Source organism: Pan troglodytes, chromosome 16 (assembly GCF_028858775.2).
Source record: "Pan troglodytes isolate AG18354 chromosome 16, NHGRI_mPanTro3-v2.0_pri, whole genome shotgun sequence".
NCBI classification, from domain to species: Eukaryota; Metazoa; Chordata; class Mammalia; order Primates; family Hominidae; genus Pan; species Pan troglodytes.
In genome coordinates, this window is record NC_072414.2 from 58,508,858 (window position 1) to 58,524,187 (window position 15,330).

At 40.2% G+C, this 15,330-nt stretch overlaps 1 protein-coding gene across 4 annotated transcripts in view; it reads left to right on the forward strand.

The window, feature by feature from the left end:
- The window catches only part of ZWILCH (zwilch kinetochore protein), a 44,442-nt gene that overhangs the window by 9,665 nt on the left and 19,447 nt on the right, over positions 1-15,330 (forward strand). For all 4 annotated transcript variants that reach the window (XM_054667708.2, XM_063795190.1, XM_510495.9 and 1 more), the window contains exons 4-12: positions 827-945; positions 4,168-4,367; positions 5,879-5,949; positions 6,363-6,518; positions 9,005-9,076; positions 12,610-12,703; positions 13,177-13,232; positions 14,174-14,279; positions 14,816-14,895. In XM_054667708.2, the coding sequence (XP_054523683.1) occupies positions 4,190-4,367; positions 5,879-5,949; positions 6,363-6,518; positions 9,005-9,076; positions 12,610-12,703; positions 13,177-13,232; positions 14,174-14,279; positions 14,816-14,895 (813 nt within the window). In that variant the 5' untranslated portion in view covers positions 827-945; positions 4,168-4,189. The remainder of the gene's footprint in view (positions 1-826; positions 946-4,167; positions 4,368-5,878; positions 5,950-6,362; positions 6,519-9,004; positions 9,077-12,609; positions 12,704-13,176; positions 13,233-14,173; positions 14,280-14,815; positions 14,896-15,330) is intronic.

Here is a 15,330-nt window from a genome sequence, read left to right on the forward strand (position 1 = left end):
AACAGTTTTATCTCACTGAAAAACTCCCTTGTTGTTATTATTGGCAAGGCTGAGCTATTTAACTATTTTGTAAACACATGGATAATAGTACCCACTAACACCAATCAGAGGTTATTGCCCTAGAGAAAAAGACTGTGGGCCTAAGGGTCCAGAAAGAAGGTCTTCCTGTTTTGAGAGTGAAAAATCCAAGAACGTCTGGGTTTCCTTGGTATTTTACCTTTACCTAATCATTTTGTGCAAGTTGGAGCACTTCCTTTTCTGCTTTTAAGGTAGTCTTGCTCTTTCGCCCAGGCTGGAGTGTGGTGGTACTGTCATGGCTCACTGCAGCCTCCACCTCCCAAGCTCAAGCAATCCTTCCACCTCAGCCTCCTGATTAACTGGGACCACAGGTGCATGCCACCACCCTGGCTGATTTTTTTTTTTTTTTTTTTGGTAGTCACAGGTCTCCCTGTGTTGCCTTGGTTTGTCTCGACCTCTTGGGCTTAAGTGATTCTCCTCCTCAGTCTCCCAGAATGCTGGGATTACAGGCATGCGACACCATGTCCTGCCGAGCACTTCCTTTTCTAAAAGCATCAGTTGCTTCCTTTGCTATTAGCAACTAAGGTCAATATCTTTTTATAGGACAGTGGAAATGCTCCTGATGTCAAGATTTTTTGGTACCAAGCTAGTTTGTGGCTATTCTTGCCCAAACCCAATCATTTGTGCTTAAGGGTATAAAAATAAGTACATTATGTTCTACTTGTCATTATTCTGTAGCATAGTAAAGAGTCAGCTGCTATCCTATGTGCTCTTTTGTCTGGTTAAATAATTAAGAACATTTTTAAAGCCTTTAGAAAAGGAAGAAACAAGTCATATTGAAGAACTTCAATCTGAAGAAACTGCCATATCTGATTTCTCTACTGGCGAAAATGTTGGACCACTTGCTTTACCAGTTGGGAAGGCAAGGTAGGTTTTCTCTTATGCTGAGTAGGGGTGGCAACTAGGATTTAAATTGAAACATTCTTATAAACTTTGGGAAAAATAGGCCCCTAGCCCTTATATCTTCCTTCATCTCCCCCACCCCCTGATAAGTATACCCAACTAAGGATAGTTCTACTTGAATATTTGATAGGTATCCCAAATGTAACCAAGAATACTGCACTTATCTTCCCTTTCTCTACACCTCTATACCAATTTATTGTTGTTTCTCAATTGTTTTCCTTATGTGTAATCTGGTTCCCCTCCAGTCTTTCTTCCTCAAATGAAAGCCTGAGCAAGCTTCTTTCCTGCTTAAAATCCTTTAGAGGTTCTTCATTGGCTTCATGATAAAAACCCAAATTCCTTAAGAATGACACACAGGAACTTTCATTGTCTAGCCCCACTGGTCCTCCACCAGGGGTGGTACCATACCCAGAGGGAATTGGAAATATAGGGAAGTATTTTGGTTTGTCACAGTGACTGAGAGGAGCTACTGGCATTTAGTGCACCTGCACCGTGGATGGTAAACATCCCGCAATGCATGGGACTCTCCTGCACAATGAGCAGTTATCTCACCCAAGGTGCCAGTAGTGCCCCTGTTAGAAACTTGAGAGCCTCTGGCTACCTCTCCAGCTTCACTTCCTGCCTCCCCACTGTGTAGCTATGTACAGTTCCCTCTGTCCAGCCTCCTCCTGCCTCCAAAACCAAAAAGTCCTTGTCTTCAGGGTGTCCTGGCGAATATAGTCATGCAAATACTAACAGAATGGTATGAGAATGATAACTACTGTAATAACGTTCACAAAATTATATCTTCATTCTGGTTTTTACTTGCTCTATAGAAGTTTTTTTTTTCTTTTTTTTTTCTTTGATATGGCATTTTGCTCTTGTTGCCCAAGCTGGAGTGCAATGGTGCGATCTCAGTTCACTGCATCCTCTGCCTCCTGGGTTCAAGTGATTCTCCTGCCTCAGCCTCCCAAGTAGCTGGGATTACAGACACACACCACCATGTCCAGCTAACTTTTTGTATTTTTAGTAGAAACGGGGTTTCACCATGTTAGCCAGGCTGGTCTTGAACTCTCACCTCAGGTGATCCACCTGCCTTAGCCTCCCAATGTGCTGGGATTACAGGCATGAGCCACTGCGCCCAGCCTAGAAGTTTTAAAAGTTTAATCAGCCTCCTCCTTCATAGGTACTTGATTTTAGTCATATTTGGCCTGTTTTCTCCCTACGACTTAAATGTTAAATATTTGTATTATTTTCTCCAGCCAGTGTTTGTGTGGGTTGATTCATGCGCTTATTTCTTTGCTCTCCATTTCTTCTTGCATTTTCCTTCTGGGGTTATTTTACCTCTTTTTGGAAGTAAAATCCCCTAGAAATTTTTTTCCTGGACATCTGTTGGTAATCAATTTAGTTTTCATGTCTTTGAAAAGTAAAAACGTAAGCCACATTTTTTGGTGACTTTCAATTTTGATACACTCTCAAATTTATGGGAAAGTTACAAGAATAGTGCATGAACTTCTGTATATCCTTAATCCAGATTCACCAATTGCTTAGATTTTACAGCATTTGCTTCTTTTTCTTCTCCTTCTTCCCCTTTGCCTTTTTCTCTCTCTTGTGTCTCTTTCTAGACAGATAATATGCAAAGCAGTGTATTGCTATGTATGTATTCATATATAGTTATATATGTATATTGTTACAACTATATATCATTATAACAATATGTTTATAACTATTGTTATACCTATAGATTTTGTGTTTGTGTGTGTGTGTGTATATATATAGAGAGAGAGAGAGAGAGTAATGTACACACATACACCATTTTAAAAATGAAGTATTGACAATGTAGTGAAGATCTGGTACTCTTTTACCCCTAAATGCTCCACTTTGTATTTTCTATGAACAAATACATTCTCTTACATAACCATGGAACAATGATGAGAATCTGGAAATCTAACATTATTACAATACCATTATCTAATCAGAGCCCATATTCAAATTTTGTTAACTGTCTCACTAATGACAGCATCATTTTGTGTTTATTGGGTCCTACTTCTTTCTTTTCTTTCCTTTTTTTTTTTTTTTTTTGAGACAGAGTCTCACTCTGTCGCCCAGGCTGGAGTGCAATGGCGTGATCTCGGCTCACGGCAACCTTTGCCTCCTGGGTTCAAGCAATTCTCCTGCCTCAGCCTCCTGAGTAGCTGGGATTACAAGCACAAGCCACCACACCCGGCTAATTTTTGTATTTTTAGTAGAGACGGGGTTTCACCATGTTGGTCAGGCTGGTCTCGAACTCCTGACCTCGTGATCTGCCCACCTCGGCCTCCCAAAGTGCTGGGATTACAAGCTTGAGCCACCACGCCCGGCCTGGCTCCTACTTATTTCTTTAGATTAATCTCACATCCTACCTCTTCAACTTCTACTGAACTTCCACTCCTGCTGAACCCCCAATCCTTGCCATATTGAAGCTCCCTGCTCATAGTAGCTCCAATCCTGTCATACTCTGTCACTTTCTGGTGCGTGCATTTTGATCTGCCTGGTGAATCTATTAATGGATAAAGTATACATATACATTCATCTTGCTATTTAAGTTTTAGGTTGTTGTTTCTGTGAGACCTCTCGTATCTTTTTTTTTTTTTTTGAGACGGAGTCTCACCCTGTTGCCCAAGCTAGAGTGCAGTGGTGCGATCTGGGCTCACTGCAAGCTCCGCCTCCCGGGTTCACACCATTCTCATCCTCCCAGTAACTGGGACTACAGGAGTCCGCCACTACACCAGGCTAATTTTTTGTATTTTTAGTAGAGATGGGGTTTCACCGTGTTAGCCAGGATGGAAGACCCCTCATATCTTTTTAAAAGAAAATTCTGGCTGGACGTGGTGGCTCATGCCTATAATCCCAACACTTTGGAAGGCTAAGGCAGAAGAATTGCTTGAGGCAAGTAGTTTGAGACCAGCCTGAGCAACACTGCAAGACTCTGTCTCTACAAAACATAAAAATAAGCCTGATGCAGTGGCTTGTATCTGTAGTCCCAGCTATTTGGGAGGCTGAGACAGGAGGATCACTTGAGCCAAGGAGGCCAAGGCTGTAGTGAGCTATGATCGCACCACTGCATTCCAGCCTGGGCAACAGAGTGAGACCCTGTCTCTCAGAAATTAAAGAAATTCTTGAATTGGAAATCTCTATCTATAATTTGTCCTTACTCTTGTTTTAAAGGCAGTTAATTGGACTTTATACCATGGCTCACAATCCTAATATGACCCATTTGAAGATTAATCTGCCAGTTACTGCCCTTCCTCCCCTTTGGGTAAGATGTGACAGTTCAGATCCTGAAGGTACTTGTTGGCTAGGAGCTGAGCTTATCACAACAAACAACAGCATTACAGGAATTGTCTTATATGTGGTCAGTTGTAAAGGTGAGTGCTCTCTCTAGAGAGTGTGTGTGTGTATTTATTCATTTGTATAGTTATTGTTTCATGTTTTTTTACAAAAATTGATATTGTTATGATGAAAGTGCACAAGGTAGAGCTTGCATTAATCACCATAAATCTACTCTAGTGTGTAACTTGCAGCATGTGGGAGGTATTCCAGAAACACCAGAAACAGATCTCCAAAAGTCTGCACAGGAGGTTTACACTTGTTTGATTTGGGTTTCATTTTATTTCTATGTGTATATTATTGAAAAATTTCATTGGAAGATACAAACTGACAATATGTTTCCAATCGTAGACATTTAATTGTATTTTTGGTAGTAGTATTGACCTTCATTCCACTTTATTTTTTATTTATGTTTATTTATTTATTTATTTTGAGACGGAGTCTTGCTCTGTCGCCCAGGTGGGAGTGCAGTGGCGCGATCTCGGCTCACTGCAACCTCTGCCTCCTGGGTTCAAGCAGTTCTCTGCCTCAGCTTCCGGAGTAGCTGGGATTACAGGCACCCGCCACCACGCCCGGCTAATTTTTTTGTATTTTTAATAGAGACGGGGTTTCACCATATTGGTCAGGCTGGTCTTTAGTAGAGACGGGGGTTCACCATATTGGTCAGGCTCCTGATCTCAAGATCCACCCCCCTCGGCCTCCCGAAGTGCTGGGATTACAGGCATGAGCCACCGTGCCCAACTTCCACTTTATTTTTTATTTATTTATTTTTTTAGAGACAGAGCCTCACTCTGTAGCCCAGGTTAGGGTACCGTAGTGCGTTCATAGGTCACTGCAGCCTCAAACTCCTGGGCTCAAGTGATCCTCCCACCATAACCTCCTGAATAGCTGCGACTACAGGAGAGCACAACCATGGCCAGCTAATTTTATTTTTATTTTTAATTTGTTTTTAAGAGACAGGGTCCCACTGTATTGCCCAGGCTGGTCTCAAACTCAGCCTGAAGCAATCCTCCCACCTCAGCCTCCTGAGTAGCTGGCATTGTAGGCAAGTGCTGCTGTGCCTGGCTGTTACACTTAAATTCTTTTTTTTAGTTTTTCGAGGTAGGATCTTACTCTGTCACCCAGGCTGGAGTGCAGTGGCGCAATCATGGCTCACTGCAGCCTCGACCTCCTGGGCTCAGGCAATCCTCTCACCGCAGCCTCCCAAATAGCTGGGACTACAGGTACATGCCACCACACCTGGCTGTTTTTTTAATTTTCTATAGAGACAGGGTCTTGCTATGTTGCCCAGGCTGGTCTCGAACTCCTGGGTTCAAACGATCCTCCCTCCTTGGCCTCCTAAAGTGCTGGGATTATATGTGTGAGCCACCATACCCAGCCCACTTTCATTCTCTTATAAACATTTCACTTATCTGTGATTTAAAATTTAATTTTAACAGTTATTTTGTTGAGTTGTGGTACACTGAGAATGTGAAGGATTACAGTTTTGTAGCTCTGACAATGTAATTTTGAGTTGTGCCTTTACATTTCTTTCTTTCATTTCCTATAGCTGATAAAAATTATTCTGTAAATCTTGAAAACCTAAAAAATTTACACAAGAAAAGACATCACTTGTCTACTGTAAGTGTTTTGCTTCTACTCATATTATTTTCTTCAAATTGTTGTCAACCTGCCTTCCTAGTTTACAGGTTTTTTTTCACTCCTAAGATGACTAGATATTTTTCTGTAGTATGAAAATGTTTATGTTTATTTTCATATCAGCTAATGACCAAAATTAAAATGCCTTCATGCCTTTTAGCCAATCTTTGTGGTTTCAAAGAATTGTCTTACTTTTCTATTTGGGATATATGGAAAGTATATATCCCAAAAATATGGAAAGTATATATCCCAAAAATATATGGAAAGTATATATCCCAAAAGTATGGCGTGTGTGCTCTTTTTTCTTTTGGGACAAGGATCAAAATAATTTGAGTAATGGACTCTTGGCCACGTGGAAGCACAGCTAAATGATCTGCTGGGTGCACTCTTTTCAGGTAACATCCAAAGGCTTTGCCCAGTATGAGCTCTTTAAGTCCTCTGCCTTGGATGATACAATCACAGCATCACAAACTGCGATCACTTTGGATATTTCCTGGAGTCCTGTGGATGAGATTCTTCAAATCCCTCCACTTTCTTCAACTGCAACTCTGGTAAGAGTGGGCCCTATTTCCTTTTCGGGTTCATGAGACTCCTAAATGTTGGCTTACTTGCTTGTTGCTGGTGCTCCATGCCTCTAGCCTTGGCACTTGCTGAGTGTGAGCTTGGACAACTCTGAAAGGCCCACCTTGCCACTAACGTCTCACCAGGGCAGCCAGTGAAGGTTTTGTCAGGTGATCTGATCTATCAGTTGCCCTCAGCCCTATAATCATATAACTTAAGAATTTTCTAGTGATGAATAAAGTTTTTGAGTGGTGGCTCAAGTGAATCCGTGTTTTTGTTTGTTTGTTTGTTTTGTTTTGAGACAGAGTCTTACTCTGTCACCCAGGCTGGAGTAAAGTGGCACAATCACTGCTCACTGCAGCCTCGAACTCCTGTGCTCAAGCAGTCCGCCCGCCTCAGCCTCCTGAGTAGCTAGGACTACACGCAAGCGCCACCACACCTAATTTTTTAACTTTTTTTGTAGGGACAGAGTCTCCCTATGTTTCCCAAGCTGGTCTCAAACCCCTGGGCTCAAGTGATCCTCCCACCTCCACCTCCCAAAGTGGCTCACGCCGGGATTATAGGCGTGAGCCACTGTGCCTGGCCCTCTTATTCTTAAAAGGGTGGAGATATTGGTAACACATCAAGAATCATTATAATATTAAGCCCTTTCACTCTATATTTACATTTCTAGGAATCTGTCTTAAGAAATCAGTCAAAATTGGCTGGGCGCAGTGGCTCATGCCTATAATCCCAGCACTTTGGGAGGCTGAGGAGGACGGATCATGGGGTCAGGAGTTCAAGACCAGCCTTACGAATATGGTGAAACCCTGTCTCTACTAAAAATACAAAAATTAGCTGGGTGTGGTGTTGTGTGCCTGTAGTCCCAACTACTCGGGAGGCTGAGGCAGAAGAATCGCTTGAACCCGGGAGGCAGAGGTTTTAGTGAGCCAAGATTGTGCCACTGCGCTCCAGCCTGGGTGACAGAGTGAGACTCTGTCTCAAAAAAAAGAAATTAGTCAAAATTGCTAACAAAAATTCATGTGTAAGATATTCAGTGCAGTGATATAACTGTGTTTCCAAAATACTATAAACAAAACTGGAATGTTCAGTAGGGAATAGTTAAAATAGATTTCTTTTTTTTTTTTTTTTTTTTTTTTTTTTTTTTTTTTTGTGGGACGGAGCCTCGCTCTGTCTGCCGGGCTGGAGTGCAGTGGCGTCATCTCGGCTTACTGCAGTCTCTGCCTTCCTCCTGGGTTCAAGCAGTTCTGCCTCAGCCTCCCAAGTAGCTGGGACTACAGGTGCATGCCACCATGCCCAGCTAATTTGTTTGTATTTTTAATAGAGACGGGTTTTCACCATATTGACCAGGCTGGTCTCGAAATCCCAAAGTGCTGGGATTACAGGCATGAGCCACCACACCTGGCCTAAAATAGATTTCATGATGAAATATTATATACAGTCTCTAAAAGCATGTTTTAAAATCTTGAATATTAATAATAGGATGTGCTTATTAAGCAAAAAGAAAAAAGAAAAAGTATAAATTATTTATGTAATGCGATCTCAACTATATTTTTTTAAAAATGTATATACAGAAGCCTGGATAGTGTTAATAGTGGTTCCTTCAGAGTGGCAAGATTATGGATAATTATATTCTTTTTTTGAGACAGAGTCTTACTGTCACCCAGGCTGGAGTGCAGTGGCATAATCTCAGCTGACGGCAACCTCTGCCTCCCAGGTTCAAGCTATTCTCCTGCCTCAGCCTCCTGAGTAGCTGGGATTACAGGGGCGTGCCACTAAACCTGGCTAATTTTTGTAAGTTTAGTAGGGATGGGGTTTCGCCCAGTTGGCCAGGCTGATCTTGAACTTCTGACCTCAACTGATTCACTCGCCTCAGCCTCCCAGAGTGCTGGGATTACAGGTGTGAGCTACTGCGCCCAGACATGGATAATTATATTCTTTATACTTTTCCTGTAATGGGAATTTACATACATTGGCATTTACGTTTTTCTTTTTTTATGTTTGCAATCTAAGGTTTGTAAGACATTGACCTCTGGCTAGGACAGCACACTGTTGGTTTAGTTAGAAGGAGTCTAATAAACAGATTTATTGGGAGACTTCATTTTGGTTTGTGATAATGCTAAGTTATCACCGAATCTTGAGATATATTTATTTAAATTTCTCCTACCTTGTCCTCCTGGAAATTCCTTGGGAAAAGGCAGGAGAGTGTGTGAGGAGGGCAGTTGTTCCACATAGGTACAATTGGTTATGTCATAGAAAGAGGATAAGTGGTTTTAATTTAGATTATTGGGTCAAGATGGCAAAATCTCTGAGTAAGATGTTCTAAATGATGTGTTGACCTCATTTTTCAATTCATTGGTCCTTTATGAAATATATTTTTTAATGTGTGAAAGATAGTTTGAAATGCAAGTATAACACTTATGTAGAGAAGGTAGGATTCGCAGTAGAAAACTGACAGACTTTGGAAACTTTTTAGAATATTAAAGTGGAATCAGGAGAGCCCAGAGGTCCTTTGAATCATCTCTACAGAGAACTGAAATTTCTTCTTGTGAGTATCCTTCTAGAATTCCTTTCCTTAAATCTCATGTTTTTATAAAAATGTGTGCTATTGTTGTTTTTACTTAGGTTTGTGTTACTCAAAACTTGTTCAGATGTTATGTATCCATTAGAAGCTCTGACAGTTTGGGCAGTTAAATTTTACTTCTGTGGTAGTTGTCCTTACAATTAACGGGAGCATTAGGTCGTTAATAGCTACATTTCTCTCACCCTTTGTGTTGTTCTATTTTTTTAATTAATTTATTTATTTTTCCATTGTGTGTGGATATACCACATTTTGTTCATTCATCAGTCAATTGACATCTTAGTTGTTTCTACTTTGTGGCTATTATGAATAATGCCTCCATGAACATTTACATACAAGTTTTTGTGTAGACATGTTTTCACATGTCTTGGGTGGAGTTACTAGATCATATGGTAATTGTATATTTACCTTTTGAGGAACTGCCAAAGTATAACTGTTGTCCAAAGTAGTTATGTTATTTTATATTTCTTTCAGTAGTATATGAGGGTTCTGATTTCTTTACATCTTTGTGAACACTTGATATTGTCTGTTTTTTAATTGTAGCTATCCTAGTGGTAGTGAAGTGGTATCTCTTTGTAGTTTTGATTTCATGTGCTTATTGGCTCCTGCTTATTTCTTTAGCTTAATCTCACACTTTACTTCCATTCCCACTGAACCCCCAACCCTCATCATACCAAGCTTCTTGCTTGTAGCTCGGATCCTGTCATACTCTATCATCTTCTGGTGTGTGCATCTTGATCTACCTGGTATGCACTTCTCCCACCTCTTTGCTAGGTGAGCTCTCTATGATGGTTGCATTGATCTCACAGAATGGCTTGTGTTGCTGTAGAACTCCACACATACCTCTTGTCGGTGTGTTTATAAAACACAGTAATTTGTTTACTTATCTGTCTCCTCTACTAGATTTGAGTGCCTGGTTCCCTATTGTGCCCTTACCATCTAGCATGGTACCAACTATTTTTGATACTTTTACTTCCTATGAGTAAGTATTATTTCTCTGTTTGTATAAAACTGATAGTTTTCCTACCTTTCTCACCTTTCTTCTTTCTTGAAAGCCCCTCTTTTAGGACCCTTACTGCGGGCCTCCATCATACTTTTGCCCTCACATCTCTGCCCTTCTCTCTCTGCACCCTTGCAGAGCTGATCTATTCAGTGATTTGACTGACACCTTTGTGAGCAAGCTCCAAACCCTCATCTTTAAGCTGATAGCACTTCCCATCTTTCCAGCTTCCACCAAATTATTTCCCACTTGGGTAGAGTGCTATTGCTTCAAGAGTCAGTATGTCAAAATGAAACTATCTTCTCCAGACTACATCCTCTTTGAAAACCCCCCATTTCTGTCTGTGGTCCCATCGTTCCTTCAATTTCCTACACTAGAAATCTCATATTTCACTTTAGTAAGAACTGTTATTTCTATCACCACTACGTACTACTATAGCTAGAAGATGCCACTCTGCTGTGTGCCACGCATGGTGCTGGCTGGTTCAGTTATTTTGCCTGAAGGTGACAACAAACTGGTAAATGGAAGAGCTGGCACAAGTTCATTTAAATGTGTGTTTGTCTAATTCAAGTCTCCCTTAAAAAGTCACAGAATCTTAGATATACATGTGGCCATAGTCTGTCTGTGTTCAACCCCCTATATTTTATAAATGGATAGGATTTTTTCTTTTATTCCACATATACCTTGCTACCCTTCCCCCCATACATATACAATTCTTTTCCTCCTTTGAAGTCTCTTTCACTGTGCTCATCTTAGTTAAAATCTTTACCATCTTCTTCTGGGACCATGCTAATGATGATTCATTGTTTCTCAACAGGGGCACTATTGGCATTTGGGCAGGAACATTCTTTGTGATTTGGGACCATGGTACACACACCAAGATGTTTAACATCCCTGGCCCCCACCAAACTCCATGCCCCAAGTTCTCCTATGCTCCTAATCATTTATGACAACAAAAATTATATTCACATTTTTCTTTTTTTTTTTTTTTGAGACGGAGTCTCACTCTGTCACCCAGCCTGGAGTGCAGTGGTGTAGTCTTGGCTCACTACAGCCTCCTCCTCCCAGATTCAAGTGATTTCCCTGCCTCAGCCTCCCCAGTAGCTGGGATTACAGGTGCCCACCACCACGCCCTGCTAATTTTTTTGTATTTTTAGTTCAAGAGGGGTTTCGCCACGTTGGCCAGGCTGGTCTTGAACTCCTGACCTCAAGTGATCCACCTGTCTCGGCCACCCAAAGTGCTGGGATTACAGGCATGAGCCACCATGCCCAACCATCTTCACATTTTTCTAAAGACCTCCCCCCGGGAGTGGGGGATGATAGCATTTCAGCTGGGAAATGTTGTATTTTCTCTTTCCTAGGAATCCATCCTTGGTACTTCTGATAGAGAAATTCTTAACTAGATCATGTCATTTTCCTGCCAAAAAAATCAACATTGGCTGTTTTCTGCCATATGAAGTTAAAAAACTTTTGAAGATCCCTTGATGGTTTAGATACTATTTCTTCTAATTCTATTTCCCACTGCTTCTTAGTCGCTTTTTCTACCCTGGTTGGGATCACACCACCCTCTTCATCTTATTTCATGCCGTTTTCCTGCCAGCCTATGGTTCCCACATTTGAGTTGCAACTGAAGTTACACGTTGTTTCACTGGCTTTTGCCGTCTAACTTGACTGCTTTTTCTTTCTTTCTTTTTGAGTCTTGCTCTGTTGCCCAGGCTGGAATGCAGTGGCACCATCTCGACTCACTGCAAGCTCCGCCTCCTGGGTTCACGCCATTCTCCTGCCTCAGCCTCCTGAGTAGCTGGGACTAAAGGCACCCGCCACCATGCCCGGCTGATTTTTTTGTATTTTTTTAGTAGAGACGGGGTTTCACCATGTTAGCCAGGGTGGTCTCGATCTCCTGACCTCATGATCCACCCATCTCGGCCTCCCAAAGTGCTGGGATTACAGGTGTGAGCCACGGCGCCCGGCACTTGACTGCTTTTTCTTAAGTCCATTGAGATATTGTATGTATGTGCATACATATTTATATTATTTTAATATAAACTTCCACTTTTTACATTTATTCATCCCCAGACTACTTCATTTGTCTTATCCGTCTATCTTTGCCAAAGTTGCAAGCATCTCCAGGGCAAACCCAGTATCCTCAGTCTTAAGTCCTCTGTAGCACCTATGCACGTGGCATCATTGTTCAGAGTACCATCTTTGGGATCAGACCACTGGATATATATCCTGGGACTATCAGTTACTAATTGTGTGACCATGAGCAAGTTACTGAACCTCTCTTAGCCTCAATAAGATAAGAATAATAGTAATATCTACCATAGAGTTTTGTTAGGATTAAATAACATGTACTATATATAAAGCACCACAGCAGTACCTGGGATGTGATAAACACTCAAGAAATGTTACTGCAATTAATATTATTATTACATACATCCTTATTGATTAAACAGTGTTTTCTGCTAACAAGTTTTTGGGGTTTTTAAATCTCCTGTAGGTTTTGGCTGATGGTTTGAGGACTGGTGTCACTGAATGGCTCGAGCCCCTGGAAGCAAAATCTGCTGTTGAACTTGTGCAGGAATTTCTGAATGGTGTATTACTTGTTTTATTAATTGAGAATTTATACTTGCTATGTTTAAATACAAGTTTCTCTTTAAGCTTGATACTCTTTTTTGATTGGAATATATACAAAGCTATGAGATCTGTTATGGTCAGAGGGACAGCTTTTGTTCTGAATTGCTAATGGTAGAGATCTAAGTAATCCTAAGAATTAATAAGATTTAATTTATATTTGAGATTGAAGGAAAAAAGAGATGAAGCAGTAGCCTTTGAATACCTACCATGTGCCTGATGCCATGTGTCAGGGGCTTTTCTGTTACCTCTGTTCATCCTCACACCCCCACCTGATGGATATCTATTATAATCTCTACCAGAGTTCAGTAATTTGCTAAAATCCTTAGTTAGACTTCTACTGTCCCCATTTACCATTTGAAAATAGGATTAGGATGGAAATAATTTGGAAAGCAGAAAAATCAAGAGCTAATAAACTTTTGCCACTTTCTAGACTTAAATAAGCTGGATGGATTTGGTGATTCTACAAAAAAAGACACTGAGGTTGAGGTAAGTGATTATTATCAGTTAGAAATATACACAGAAATAGCTTTTAAAATTCGGTTATGCTGACATCTTTCATGTTGTACCATCGCAAATGGATTTGGTATATCAAGGCAGCATTTAAGGGGAATTTTTGTTGATCTTTATTGTCAGCACTGGTTATTGTTTTCCTTAAGAACTGATAAATATTTTTGTTTAATTATTATTATTTTTTTGAGACAAGGTCTTGCTCTGTCACCCAGGCTGGAATGCAGTGGCTCCACCATGGCTCACTGCAGCTTTGACCTCCAGGGCTCAAGCGATCCTCCCACCTCAGGTCCCCGAGTAGCTGGGACTACTGGTGTGCACCACCACGTCTGGCTAATTTTTAAATATTTTGTAGAGATGGGGTCTCACTATATTGCCTAGGCTGGTCTTGAACTCGTGGGCTCAAGCAATCCACCTGCATTGGCCTCCCAAAGTGCTGGGATTACAGGCATAGCCACTGTGCCTGGTCAGAACTGATAAATATTTTTGAAGAGAACTGGTATATATGTATTATTCGTTGCTCAATTGCAGAGAAGTAGAAATGAATATGTTAATATTACTATAAAATGGCTCTACTATCATATATTAATATACTCTAAGATGGTACTGTTAAATTAAACTAGATATATTCTCATCTGACAAATAGGAAAACGGAGACCAAGGTAATTTAATTTTTTTTTTACATGGAGGGAAAGCTGAATGCTCACTTTTAGGCACTATAATTTTAAAACAATATTAAGGGTCTTGTTTTTCACTGTTGATTTGTATCTCCTCATTAGTGAATGAAGTTGTAGAAAATGCGTTCATATCTTTGTGTGTGTTCATGAATCCATAATTTCTCAGAGCAGCATTTGAAGGCTTAAATTATTTCACTTAAAAAAAAAAAACTGAGTATTCTCTGAAGCTTGCTTCTTTTTCAGACCTTGAAGCATGACACTGCTGCAGTCGATCGTTCCGTCAAGCGTCTTTTCAAAGTTCGGAGTGATCTTGATTTTGCTGAGCAACTGTGGTGCAAAATGAGCAGTAGTAGGTGTCCATCATGATTTAAATTTTTCCTCTTATTTCTTAGGTTTATTTTTAAGTCTTTTGGAAATAATACAGTGTGTACCACTAGTCTTGTGGGGAAGTCTGGTTCTTAACTTTATCTAATTCATTTCTAATGACACATTGGTGCATTCTGCTTAAGAATTGTACTAAGACAAAGTAATTTGTAGAATTATCCTTTTCTCCTGCCTTTTTAAGTATAAGACTTAGGTAATTTTCATGATCTATTTATATGAACCAAAACATATACCTTACTGAAATTATAATTATTGAAAAAGGAAAAGATATTCTTTAGTATTTTACTAAGCATGTTATTTTTTGGCAATCTGAATTTGGTTTCTTTCTTTAGAAATTCATTAAATCTTTTTTTTTTTTGTCACTTTAATTTCTTTCCCTTTCCCCTGCTCGCAAAGTACAGATTCTTGCTTTCTACTTCATTTGTGTATCCTTAAGATTAATGATATATTTGATCTGTAGAAATACCCTGAAAATAATGTTACACTGACTTGTTTTCCAAGGTGTGATTTCATACCAAGACTTGGTGAAGTGTTTCACATTGATCATCCAGAGTCTACAACGTGGTGATATACAGCCATGGGTAGGTTTAGTAGTGTGTGTCAGATCATTTTCTCAGCAGCATAGCATGATGTAAAGACACAGGCTCTGAAGCCAACTGCCTGAGTCTGAATTTCAGCTCTGCTACTTTCTAGCTGTGTAAAGTTCGGCAGGTTCCTTTACTTTTCTTGTGCCCCAACATCCTCATCTGTAAAGTAAAGGTAAGAATAGTATCTACCTCGTAGTGTTCCAGGATTGACTAATGTTATCCATGTAATGCACCTAGTGCCTAGCTCATAGTTAAGTGCCCAGTGTGTGTAAACTACTAATATTGTCATTGTTAAGTGTTGCTGTGAATGAGTATTCTCATATACTACTGATGAGAATGCAAGTTGAGATATTCTCTAAAAAGCAATTTTGGTAATATATTGAGATCCTCACAATGTGTCATGGCCTTTGAACCAATAATTCTTTTGTT